Source organism: Prorops nasuta, unplaced genomic scaffold (genome assembly GCF_024137725.1).
Source record: "Prorops nasuta isolate Cenicafe-Biocafe unplaced genomic scaffold, Cenicafe_Pnas_1.2 PNAS00045, whole genome shotgun sequence".
NCBI lineage: Eukaryota > Metazoa > Arthropoda > Insecta > Hymenoptera > Bethylidae > Prorops > Prorops nasuta.
This window is the reverse complement of record NW_027116842.1, coordinates 700,471-714,351: the sequence shown is the minus strand read 5'-3', so window position 1 is coordinate 714,351 and position 13,881 is coordinate 700,471. Positions and strand designations below refer to the sequence as shown.

At 32.7% G+C, this 13,881-nt stretch overlaps 1 protein-coding gene across 1 annotated transcript in view; it reads left to right on the top strand.

Moving 5' to 3' along the window:
• Positions 1–806: 806 nt before the first annotated feature.
• Positions 807–13,881, top strand: part of LOC136784053 (paired mesoderm homeobox protein 2A-like) — a 35,165-nt gene continuing 22,090 nt past the window's right edge. The window contains exon 1 of the mRNA XM_066744523.1: positions 807–1,284. Coding sequence (XP_066600620.1) covers positions 927–1,284 — 358 coding nt within the window. The 5' untranslated portion in view covers positions 807–926. The remainder of the gene's footprint in view (positions 1,285–13,881) is intronic.

Sequence of the window (13,881 nt, the reverse complement as noted above, 5' to 3'; positions counted from 1 at the left end):
GTAGCGTATTCGAAATAATCATCGTACTGTTGTGAATTAGTTGAGAAAGAGACTTTTACCAAACATATATGTAATAGAAATTTTACGAGATAGACGTCGTGGATTCCTATACCTCTACCGTTTACTCAAGGGGAAATTTCAAGATCGAACGATACTCCAACGTTATTGCTGTAACATTTGAAAACTGTAAAGTGGATTTAAAAGGCTGATAATATTGGAGGGAGTAGTACGTGTGTTTCGAATAATTCTTTAGAATTTTACGAAATAGACTAATATTATCGCTGATACCTGCATATATTTACCAAAGGAACTTTCAACATCAGAGAGCGTACTCGAGTATCATTGCTTTAACATGGACAAAAATAGTAATAGAAATTTAAAGTATCGATAATAGATAGAGAACATCAAAGGGGTTACAGAGTATCGAAAATAATTTTCATACTCGTGAATCAGCCCAACGCTGTACCATTCATCCATCGGATGACCATGCAGTATTGACCCTAAACGAATAATATAAAATATGTGTGTCGGTACAGTACGTTGTAGCGTTAATAAATAAGAGCAGAGTTTCTTCTTGCCAATAATTCGTCCTATTCAGAGATGTCCAAGAGATTCCATCGACTGCTGAGCTAAATTGTTGCACGCGGAGAGCAATATGATGAGCGACGAAAGAGAAAACTCTATTTTTGGGTAGAGGAAACAGGCCGATCTATTCGATCGATTACCCTATATAGCTCGTCTCGATCGAACAATCTCATTAGTGTTGTCCAAGAAGATGCATGGTCTTCGACATTGTCAACCTTGAAGAATAATTACTGTTTATATCGGTCGAAGAAAATTCCTCCGGCAAGAGCATATATATAGGCGATTGGGAGGGGGAGTTATCGGCCGAAGGATACAATTGTATAATCGAAATTGACTGGAAAATGGATTATTCGTATTTGAATCAAGCCGCGGCGGCCGCAGCGGCAGGATTCGACGCTTCGAGCTGTGCACTGACCGCTGGTGATATGCAGTGTGGCTACGGGGACTTGAGCTCCTGTTCGCAAATGAGTCAAGCGGCTTATCGTTACACCGCGGCCCGAGCTGCCGGCTATCCAGGAAACGCCGGGGCAGCCACGGCTGGAGGAACCGCCAGCCTCGCTCATCACGGGGCCCATCCTCACGCACACGCACACGCGCATCACGCGACTCATGCGAGTCCCTGCTCCGTCATGGCCGCTAGATCGCAAGACGTCCACAGACACGCAGCTTCCATTTTCCCTTCGGCCATCAACCTTCAAGGTATCAGCGTTCGCTCATATCTCTAAAACACTCGCGCCGCTATCGAACGGTGCAATCGCTTTGCTACTGAAATTTCTCCATTTTTACATCATTACCACCTAAAATCCGCAGTCATTATCATCTAAACCGTTCGATCAATTATATAGCTCGCTCAGGGAGTAAATGGTACAATTTTTAAAAAATTGCATGTTTTTTGTTTAATTTTATTTATTCACAAAGCTAACCGTTGGTTCATCAGAATTTTTCAAGTAAAAATAAGGTTTCATTTTTTTAGTATTGTATCTTTATATACGTTTAATAGTTATATTTCGCGACTTTCATATCAGCGGTAGTTTTTTCATTACTGATCGTATACATATACAGTTCGGTAGGTATAGATATATATAGGTGTTAGAGGGGAAGCTGGCACAAAGCGAGCCGTTGCTCGATCCTATACCATATTATTTATAAATAATTAATATCAATATTTTCATTTGGCTACATTAGTCCAATGCATATACGAATGTAAATTAGTTGTATATCTCCTTTGAGAAGATGGCTCATATATAAAAGTTTCGTCAAAAAAATTATTTTTAACGACGCTGATAACAATTTCAAAGAGGTAAGTTTATTTTCATCATTATAAAAAACTCCACTAATAGAGGTATTTCTTTATTCTTATTAGCACCATTTTGAATCAGTATTGTTTAACTTTCAAATAATATGTATAAAAAAACTAGTTTTAACTGCAGTTTTCTTACAATTGCAATTATCTAACTAAATATAGTTTACTCTCTCGGACGAAACGGTTAAGGCCAAATTAACAGTTGTGATTGGTTCTTTTGTCAATGGTGAATAAATATCTAAAGAAAATTAATCAGGCATTTTGGAGCCAAGAAATAATGCAAAAGGTAATAGGGAAGACCGGGACAAAACCGGGCTTTACAAGGATATTTCAGTTTGTCATTTTATCCATTTAATTAAAAAATAGTCTTTTGATTACTTATTAATAGTAAAATCAATGTTTGTGTTTTAAATAAGAATTATTTGATTGACTATTTCATTCATACAGTTTACAAGTTATACGCTTTAATTTTTAGAGTCAAGAGTCCCCGTTTTGCTCCGGTCTGCCATATAGTTAAAAGGCAAAAACAGTCAATAGAACAATAGTTTTTTATTATTATTTGTCATAACATGTACGTTGACTCCCCAGAAAGAGACTATATAGTTATTAGATTGGGAATGTAAAAATTGGATTAACGAATATCGTACTATAGTTATACCGGTAGAGGATCTTATTTTTGTGATTTTTGTCATGCACGAATGAGCTTTAATTTCGACATTTTATTTAGTAATATAATTAATATTAATGATAACTATTAAATGTTCATTTAATTTGAAATATATTGAAATAATTATAATATATGACCTATACTTGTCAAATTTCTTATTTATTTATATTTTTCTGTACAGTTGGTGACATTTTAATAGACCAAATGAGTTTTATAGTTTATTAAAGCGTGAGATTCTGCACATTGACCAACAGGCTTATTCGCTTTAGACTTAGGTATACCTATGGGTCAAAGCGGGTCAAAAATACTTCTTTTTGTTTTTCGCATGAAAAGAAATTATGATATTAAATATCGCTGAATGTTTTGTTATTTTATAGCTGGATAATTGCACTAACTAATTATATCGTCAATGCTCCATTATCAATTACAGTCATATATATATATATAATTTTCTTGATCTGTAAAACTTAAGCGACCCGCTTTTGGCCACCTTCCTCCTGCTTCTTTTAATTTGTTGGATCCATAGCAAAAATAGAATCAATTCCAACAAGTTTTCACAATCTATAGCTCTGTGTGTCATTGTTTTTTTTTTCCTTTATTTTTTTCGATATTTAAACTATATTATTCTCTGCAAGATATACTGCACAAGAACAGCTGTACAAGTTACCATTACTTTGATACTTCAAAAGGGATAAAGTTTTAGACGCGTATGTGTATTACTTAAAAAACACTTATATAGTTATATATAGTGTCAAAAATGTTTTCAAAACATTTGAGCGGATAAAATTGAATCTAGCAACGTGTTAGGCACGTGTCCAGAAGTATGTGTGTTATACATATAGGAAACTCTTTGAAAAATCATGTGAATTCTAAAATTCAATGCTGAAAGCTGATGCTGAAAGAGCTTCGGATTCAGATTCAATTTTAAAAAAACTATCAGCGGAGAATAATTCGATTTCCGAAGAATCGTTCTTCCAATCAGCGTCGTCATTTTCGACAATAATTTCTACTTCTAAGAATCCAAGAAAGTAAATTAATACTATATAAAGGTCAAAGAAGAAAATATAATTCGTATGAGTTATACACTATTGATGAATCGTGCATGCAACAATGTTCTACGAATTTTCACTACGATTTTTGTCCCGTTAAGTGACATTGCAAATCTAAAAACAGTCAACTTTCCAGTAACGCTAAAAAGTTTGATACTGATTTTGAATTTTATGTATTATGTAAGGCTACTGCTCTACCATGGTATATTTTTTGCTTTTTGTTATTTGTTTGCTTATACATAATTATTGAAACAATCGAAAAGTATTTATATAATGACGTACGTGTGTTATGATGAAAAGATACATGTTTCTTATAGTTAACAAATTATATATTCTTAATAAGAGAAAAACTAAAGATATTTAGCACTGTGGCCAAAATGCAACAGTTACTTCTATATGTTTATTTTACCATTTCTGACTGCCACAAAAAGATTTTCTTATACGATTTTAACGAGTTTTCATGAATAATGTTGCCCGTCACAACTAAATTATGGTATCTATACGATTAAAAATATATTTATAAATTTGAGCCAAATCACTATATATAATAATCTTTATTTCTACTATTAAATAAAATTATTATTAAGAAAATTCTTCTAATTTTCGATTATAGAGGCTATTATAACATATTTTAATAAATATGCACGTGTACCTATATCATTGAAAAAGTATTAAAGGACGAGCCTCCAGTAGTTTCGATAAAATAATTATTTTTTATATTTTTTTCTGTGTTAAATAAGTATATAACCATTTCATTGTTGTTTTCTCAATTAATTGTGTTTAATTCTATAGCAGTAGTTGCACATTTCTTTTTTAAAATAGAAATAGCGCAGAGACAAAAATGTTATATAATCCAAACTTAATACTGCTCGCATCAACATTATTAATCAGCGTGACGTATAGCTTCATCGAAAAAAAGAAACACATGTTTGCTCTTTATCATTACAATTATAATACAAAACCCCTAAAACTTAAGCTGTTTCTTTCATACAAAACTATAGTGAAAGTAAACATAAATATCAACTTTGAAGAAAACTGTGCAATTTTCATTTTCTTTGTGCTATCACTTTTAAAACATTCTTAATATTAATTCGTAAACATTTTTTAAACGAACAGCTTCATTTTGCAGGGAATTTTACCTTTAAAACCAAAAAGAAGGAAAATCGAAATTGGTTGAGAACTTTTTGAGTTATGTGCCATGGCAACTTTCAAGAAATCGTTTTGAGAAAAGCACGTTTAAAGTTTCCTTTAAAAGAAAGTAACGCGCACTCCATAGGCAGCGCTTTTACATTAAGCACAGCTACAAAAGTCTCTATATAACTCTGTAAGCGATGCGAATTTCGAAGTAAATGTTTAAACATAACATTTAGAAACTATAAGGGAGACAGGAATTAATTGTAACAAAATGAAACTCATTTTATCTGAGGAACCTATTGTTGCTACGCGAATCTCAAGAAAATGGTGATACTTTCTGCATATGTCTAGAATGCAAATTAACTTTTATTGAAAGGATGTTTTAATTATTCCATACGCAAACAACTAATACAATATCATGTGCAATTTGTTTATATTAGACACAATGTAGATTTCAATTGTAATATACTCCTAATTCTTATAATACATGGATATACAATGGAAGATGTTTCGATAAACTGAGTTGGTTATCTTAAGATTGACATACATTAAAAAATTAAATTTACTTGTAAATTTATAAAATAACAACGATCAACTATTTTAAAAAATAATATTATTTTTATAGAAAATAATTTTATTTCTTGTAACATTTGAATATTTGATTTATCAAAACGATACTTATTACAATATGTTATGAGTTATTGTCAATGCAATAGAAGTATCTATACCATTTTCCTATTCAAATAACACATTACAAACGACACCAATTTGCTTGTTAGAATTGAAACCACCTGTTCGAAAATACGCGTAGTAATATTTCGTCAACACATTTTCGTGTTTAAAAATTGCTTCACATTGAAATATTATTCACTTAAATAAACAACAATTTTGGTTATGTTTTGAATTTTAATATTTACACAATATTAACTAGAGACAGTTGGAGGTTTGAGTGAAATACTTAGGAACGAGTGCAGGTAAACTTACTTTCTCATTTTTACAAATACTGACTTAGTATTGGCGACTTTTTACACTATCAAGAGACACGGTAGTATCTCGGCAGCAAGTACATCTGTATGTACATATATGTATACATACCACCGCGTGCTACCGTGTAACAACTATACAACAAAAGTTTTACCGTCCGAATTTTCAAAACGATTATGTTCCATGAATGATGTATTATCATGATTTGAGCGAAGCTTCTCTTAAATATGTTTTAAAAATGCTTTCAAATGAAACCTTGAACATAAAACATGGTTCACGCAATCCAGAGATCTCATACTGTGTCTTATCTATATATATATATATATATATATATATATATTAATTAAAATATTAGGATTCTCCTCCTTCGGTTTCTTCTTCAATCTCTCGTATGTAGATGTCTTCGCCCTGCAGTTAGTCGTTTTGACGTCATTTTTCTACTGCTGGGCTGCCAAGCCAACCCATTTTTGACTTTGGCAGTTTTACTCGCTATGCTATTGATGATGAGGTTCTATTTAGTATTGTTTCGCGCGAATTTTGATCTAACGTGTTGTGTACCTGATGTAGTAAGGTTAAGTTATGTGATTAGGATAGTGTGGGATAGTGTCTATTTAGCAAATCCACAAATAAATCTATTTAATTATTATAAAAGGAATCAACAATTAGATAAGTATAACATTCTATTTTACAATAAAGAATGCAGTAAACTTTGTGGTACTTTGTGGAGTTTTTTTTTTAGATTAAATTAAAATAAAACAGCCCTTATTTCATTAGGAAGGATAAAACTGACTGCATTCATTGAGATTTATATTTACAACATTGCCAATAGGAAGTTTATGTGTAACATTAATATGCATCGATCAGTGTTAGGAGTATATAAATTCACAGAAATTATTAAGGTATTTAAAAATCATATATGTTATACTTTGAGGCATTGAAATTATTAACATAATGCATAATTCAATTTTTCTTTTCTTTAAATTGATATGGATACTAACTATCCAAAAGGTTATATCTATATATTCAAATAATTTTGCAGGAGACAATAAATCATTCTTATTGCTACGAGTAGAGAGAAGTAGATGAATATTTGCTAATCGTTATTTAATATTCAATCATAATATAAAAGAACATTTAAACCAAATATTTATCTACACATCTCTAATCAGAGTAAAAAGAAATTATTATCGACTCCACAAAAATTTTCCAGATTTGGGATATGATCTTTCAAAAAGTTAGTATGAATATTTTATTAATAAATAATAATCGAGCATTCTGATTTTATCAAATAAATACAAGAGCTTGTATTTTCATAAAAATACATCTTTTGGAAAAGAACTGTAGTTGGTTAATAAATACAGTTAACTCTAGATTTAATTTGTAACAATTAATAAAGCTAGTAGTGTCAGTAATTACATAAACTGAGGAAATTAAATAGTATAAGCAGTAAAACATTTGAGATTAAAAAATTTAGACTGTAGAAATAGCTGTTTTACTATTACCAAAATGAAATTTGATGGTTTTGAAATTAATAGGTTGCAAAGAGTACATACTGTACGCAGTCTTAAAAACATCTAACCATCAAGTTGGCTAAAAGATAATAAAAATATCTTTAGGATTATGTACGGTGTATGATTTAAGTATAAAAGCATCTTTAAGTTGATATTAAAAAATCTTGACGAATAATTTGTAATAAGTTTAACGGAGTTCAGAAAACGTGTTAAATATATCATATTTAATACCTAACAAAAATCTACTAGATATTAGACCATATAAATCTTTATGGACATAATAGGTACTGTATTTCTTTCCTTTCTTATCCATCTTGCAGTTATTAAATTATATATTCAGGTGTAGCAAACTTAAAACTACAATGAAATGCTCTAATTTCTGCATAAAATTAGGTAGAATTAACATTTCATGTGTAACAGCTGGTCCCCTAAAAATATTAAAAAGTGACTAAATTTTCATCAATATTATGAACATTTAGAATCTTACGACCCATTTTTCCTTGAAAAAATATAAAAAAATTACTAAATTCATATCATGATTATGTGCATTTAGGACCTAGTAGTTTAATCTCTTTTCAAAATGCATTAAATTTTGATTAATTAGCGTATTATAAGAAAAATTTGCAGGTGATTTTGAGCATAAAATCTTGGGAATGTAATTTAAACAGTAGTGAATATTATAAGAGAAACCTCCAAAAGTGTAATTATGATAAAAATTGGTCATTGTATTATTTTGTATTTTATTAAATAGACGATTAAATTAATATCTTGAATTTTGAAGCTTTACATTTTGGAACGATGAGGACATTGGATAATGTTTGGCTAGATTGAATTAGTTGAAAAAATTGTTTAGTTTCAACTCGAATATTATCACAAAACATTATAAGATCCCACAGGAAACAAGCTTCGCCTGTAAAAAAAGGCGCAGGTGCATAAATCGTCTAGCGTAAATTATATAGTAAAATAAAATATTCAAATGTTAGACCAGTATATACTTTTACCGTGGCAAGAGTTAAAATTTCGAAAATCAAATAGTAAGCCAACAGAGTTATTTGTCGAGCCTGTTGTATGCAATTGCATTAAACAGCCACATTTTAAAATTACAAAAAGCAACGCTTGTATTGTAAGATAGCAACTTAGGTATGAACATTATGTGCCCGGCAAGTCATTATTGTTATGTTACTATTTGTATTTAGAAATTATAACTTTTGCCACGGTAAAAATATACATATTTGCTTAACATTTGGATTTCACAAATTTTTTTAATTTGAATATTTTATTTTACTATATTATTTAAGCTGGACGATGTATGTACTTGCCACCCTATATTACAGGCATAGCTTGTTTTTGTATAGGATTGTGCAAATACGCGACGTCTTGTAGTATCGAAGGAAAGGTATACTGAACGATTTTAAATTTCATTAACGGACTGGGCCATAAATTTGAATGTTACAATTGAAGCGTGTTATACGATTGATTCCAGCCTCCCCTGTACTATTTAATTATTAAAACACAAAACGATTTTTTCAATATTTTATACGAAGCTCCCCCCTAAAGTGTTCGTTAAAATCAATTTCAATTTACATATCACCATATTGTATATCATTAGTAAAAAGGCTCTTATAGAATAAAGTGCCTAATATTAACTATTTGTGTAATCTAGTTCTCTGTTATAAGAAATTAATAATTTTTAAAATTATTAATATTCAAAACTTCTCATAATCTCTATTGTTCCGTTATTTTATCCAGTAAACGATATTTCAATGCCACTGAAGCTAGCCACAACTTTGCAGCCACAAGTTTGGCAAAAATCAGAATCCAAGTAAATTGACTGAAATAAATGTTCTGACCATTGTATATTAATGCAAACTATTAAAGTTATTATACTTAACGTTTGTTTAACCAAATAAAAAATTAACTGAAAATTGCTTAAACGAGAAAACTAAATAAGTACTCTTTTAAAGAAATTTTCACATATCAGTGAATTTTTATAATTTGTCTCAACAACACAGCATTGTAGCCCATAAAATTCTAAAGAAAATAAAGATAGTTTCATAAGGGAGCAAGACCCCCTTAATGATTTTTATAAACAATATGACGGGAAATGCATCAGCGAAACTACGTTTTTCAACGATCTCTTCAAATTTTACCATATCAGTGAATTTTTTTAATTTTTTTCACACACACTGTTTGAAAGGCAATAAAATTATGAAGAGAATAGTGTAAATTTCCTGAGGGAGCAAGACTCCCTTAATGTTTTTTACAAAGCCCATAGGCAGAAATGCATCTGAAAAATCACGTTTTTCAACCATCTCTTCAAATTTTACCATATCAGTGAATTTTTCTAATTTTTTTTCACGCATACAGCTTGAAAGGCAATAAAATTCTGAAGAGAATAGTGCAAATTTCGTGAGGGAGCAAGACCCCCTTAATGTTTTTTACAAAGAACATAGAAAGAAATGCATCTAAAAAATCCACGTTTTTCACCGATATCGTCGAAATTTAAGATATCAGTGAATTTTTCTAATTTTTTTCACGCATACAGCTTAAAAGGCAATAAAATTCTGAAGAGAATAGTGCAAATTTCGAGAGGGAGCAAGACCCCAATTATTCAACAGTGCAGGTTCGCTAAATATATTTCCCTCGCTCTTGTGAATAACAAATGAAAGGGCATTGGTGCTCCCTCATGAAGCAGGCACTAATCTCTTCAAAAAATTATTGCATTGAAGACTGCGAGGTTTGCAAAAATTAGAAGAATTCACTGATATCTTAAATTTTGACGATATCGGTGAAAAACGTGGATTTTGTAGATGCATTTCTGTCTATGTTCTTTGTAAAAATCATTAAGGGAGTCTTGCTCCCTCACGAAATTTGCACTATTCTCTTCAGAATTTTATTGCCTTTCAAGCTGTATGCGTGAAAAAAATTAGGAAAATTCACTGATATCTTAAATTTCGACGATATCGTTGAAAAACGTGGTTTCGCAGACGCATTTCTGTTTATGCTCTTTATAAAAAAACATTAAGGGGGTCTTGCTCCCTCACGAAATTTACACTATTCTCTTCATAATTTTATTGCCTTTCAAGCTGTGTGCGTGAAAAAAATTAGAAAAATTCACTGATATGGTAAAATTTGAAGAGATGGTTGAAAAACGTAGTTTCGCTGATGCATTTCCCGTCATTTTGTTTATAAAAATGATTAAGGTGGTCTTGCTCCCTCATGAAACCATCTTTATTTTCTTTAAAATTTTATGGGCTACAATGCTGTGTTGTTGAGACAAATTATAAAAATTCACTGATATATGAAAATTGCTTTATAAGAGTACTTATTTAATTTTCTCGTTTAAGCAAATTTCAGTTAATTTTTGTTTGTTTGATCAAACAAACGTTAAGTATAATAACTTTAGTAGTTTGCATTAATATATAATGGTCAGAACATTTATTTCAGTCAATTTACTTGGATTCTGATTTTTGCCAAACTTGTGGCTGCAAAGTTGTGGCTAACTTCAGAGTCATGATATTTCATATCTTTAAAAAGAAATGCATTTTTCCTAACGTTCTCGCTATTAATACCTCCGTCGATCACGTATCGTTAATCTGACCTTTCCCATGTAAAAAATGTAGAAAGATAAATAGTCTATCCGAGCCTGTTTCCCAAAGTACCAAAAGAAGCTAAACCAGACAATCTTGCATGGATATATCCAAATCTGATACGAATACTCCCAAATTACAGGAATACGATGGAAAAATTGTTATCGACACATTTTGCTTTTACATTAATACATCTATATATATAATAACATTAATTGACTTAATTTGGCAGTTTAATTATTTTGCTGACGATGCAACTTGGATCTGCGACCAATGACAATCTAACGTTCAACTTGCCTGGCTTTTGGTCCACTGGGCTAACTAACGACTCGATTCACGTAGACGTTCATTAATCTTAAATTATAAGATATTTCGCAATTGTTCTTATATATGTTCAAATAGTAATCTTGAAGTAAGTCACAGAATAGCTGATTGGACTAAGTGTCGGACAGCTGAGCGTGAGATTGCCATCGGTTGCAGGTTCGACTCCCATCGTCGGAAAAGAAATCCACCAAAATAAGTTTATGAATGTATCATATATATATATATATATGTGTGTGTGTGTGTGTGTGTGTGTGTGTGCGCGTGTGTGTGCGCGTGTAAAAGTAGTACATTGATTAAATTTTTTACCTGTATTCCTATAGAATGGGAGTACAGTATTAGATTCGAAGAGAAGATCGTGTCTGGTCCAGCGTCTTTTGGTATTCTGGGAAATAGGTCCGGACAGACTATTTAAAATCAGTGAAGCCAATTTGGGTCTAAATGATCCCACCACTTTTACGTCCAAGCCCATACAATTGTATGAGCTGGGAGGTCAGAGTGGAAGGTCCGTTTAGACCCAAACTGTGTGGCTTCACTGTTTACCATACTACATTTCTTACACAGGTGGTTATCGAAATACACGTGCACGAGTATGCGTTATCCTGTTATAACATTTATTGTTTCACTACAGCAATGTAGCAGCAGAAAACAAACCTACATTATCTCGTATGATTTATTTATCTAAAAGCTCTTGAGCCTGCCTGAGTAAAGAGTTTTTACACTGTATTTCACTTCATTCTCGAACGCGCATTCTAAATTTTTAATTATCTTTGTTAATTCACTCTCTCCTGAAATTACAATTAATCCTTCTCTCTTAATATTATTTTTAACTCTACTGCTCAAATTATATCCTGAGATTGATCATAATATCAATTAATGCGATAATTAAACCTGTATCAACGAAACCAAAACGTTGAGCTCTTAATTTATAGAAATGATTTTTTATAGCTTACAGTTGTATTGCAATTCGTCTATTTTTGTTAGTAGAAACTTTCATATCGAACTTTAGTGCAGATATTTTGAAAATTGTTTTATTCCGAGTCCATCATAAACTTCCCTGACGTTTAAATTTGAGATCGGAGGTTTTCGTTGCTGTTTAATTCGTTCTTTATTCAGCAAATGCTCGTAAAGGCTAACGCAACATGCTTAAGCCGAGCAGTGGTCCCCCGTGTTTATCTTGGCGCGAACCGCTTAGTACGAGCTCACATTCAACCTTGCACACTTTCCCCTGTTGTATTGTCACTTGTGCACCCTGCACCCTCTATACACACCCTGCTTGACAATTGGCATCAATTGACCCTACAACCTTTCCTTGCTCCACCAGCTTCACTCTTCCAACCTTCTGTCACTTTCAAACGGATTATTTTACATAACAATCTACGTCCAAAATTTATTGGCCTTGTAAAACGATAACATGACTATATAGATAGTGTTGATTGATGACTCGATGGAATGTAACATGGCTAGAGTATTAAAAACAAACAGTTCACACGACAAGAAAATGTCAGAAACGTTCCTGAAACGTTCCAATGTGTCAAATAGAGTCTTGGGAACGGGTCAGCAACACACTCGCTATATTAACTAAAGTGCGCTATAAAGGAGTCGCTCTTCTCGTTTAAACATTATAACATCGATCGACCTCGCAATCTTTCTTTGCAATTCCAGCTTCGCTCCCCCAACCTTTCGTCACCTCCAAAAGAATTATCTTACGTAAAAATCTACGTGGGAAATTTATTGGACCTCTAAAACAAATACGAGACAGACACTTAGTAATGGGGACCCGATGGAACGTAACACGGTTGCAACGTTAAAAAAGCAGTTTGCACTGTAGAGTTGCCAGAAATTGCACTTTTTCAACCAATTTGAGCCAAATCACAATCACATGTCACATATAAATATATATATATATATATATAGAGGGAGTGCGCGATGTCGCTTTGGCCGTAAGAGAGGAATTTTTGGCAACTCTAGTTCACACATGTCGCAGAAACGTGTCAGAAAGATTCCTAAAATGTTCCAACGTGTCAAATTGGTCTCTGGTGTACGTTTCAGGAACATCACTGACACCGTGTCCGAAATAATCTGCTACATTCGTTCATGAGTATCCATCGATCGAGCTTATCAATCAGTCCTGCTGTTGTTTGTTGACTTTGATCTCACGGAAGATTTATTTGAATAAAGGGGCGAGCAGCGTTGGAGAAGAGCCACGAAATCAATGGCCTGTCTGAATCCAATCAGCCAATTAAGCCAATCAGTCTTAATTAGAAGACTGGGATATTTCTTTGGCAGCGTAGCCCTCCGTCCATTTGTCAAATTAGCTTCCCGTGATTCGACCAATTCGCCAAGTTTTCATATTTAATCGTATCGTTTGAGATTGTCCCTGTGAAAAATGAAAGAAGCTCTCGCGAGAGGAATGGTGCTGGATCGTATATGGCGGAGGAGGCCAGAGGCAAACGAGGGATTTGCGCGAGCGTCAAAATTTGGATGTCTCGTCGAAGCTGTTCGGTGCCCGAAGGAAGTTTCCGTAGAAGCGACGACAAGATGGCACTGAAAATCAATGGATGCGTCTACCTCGCTCTCTATTTCCCTCTTGGTCGATCTCACCCTCTTTCTTCCGCGCTCTCTCGAGCCCTCTGGCTACACCCCTCGCTGTCCCATCCCTCTTACACGCTTCTTCCTTCCTCTTCTCGCTCTCTTACTCTCGTCACTCATTGCTATGGTAACGTCCTCCGTCGTC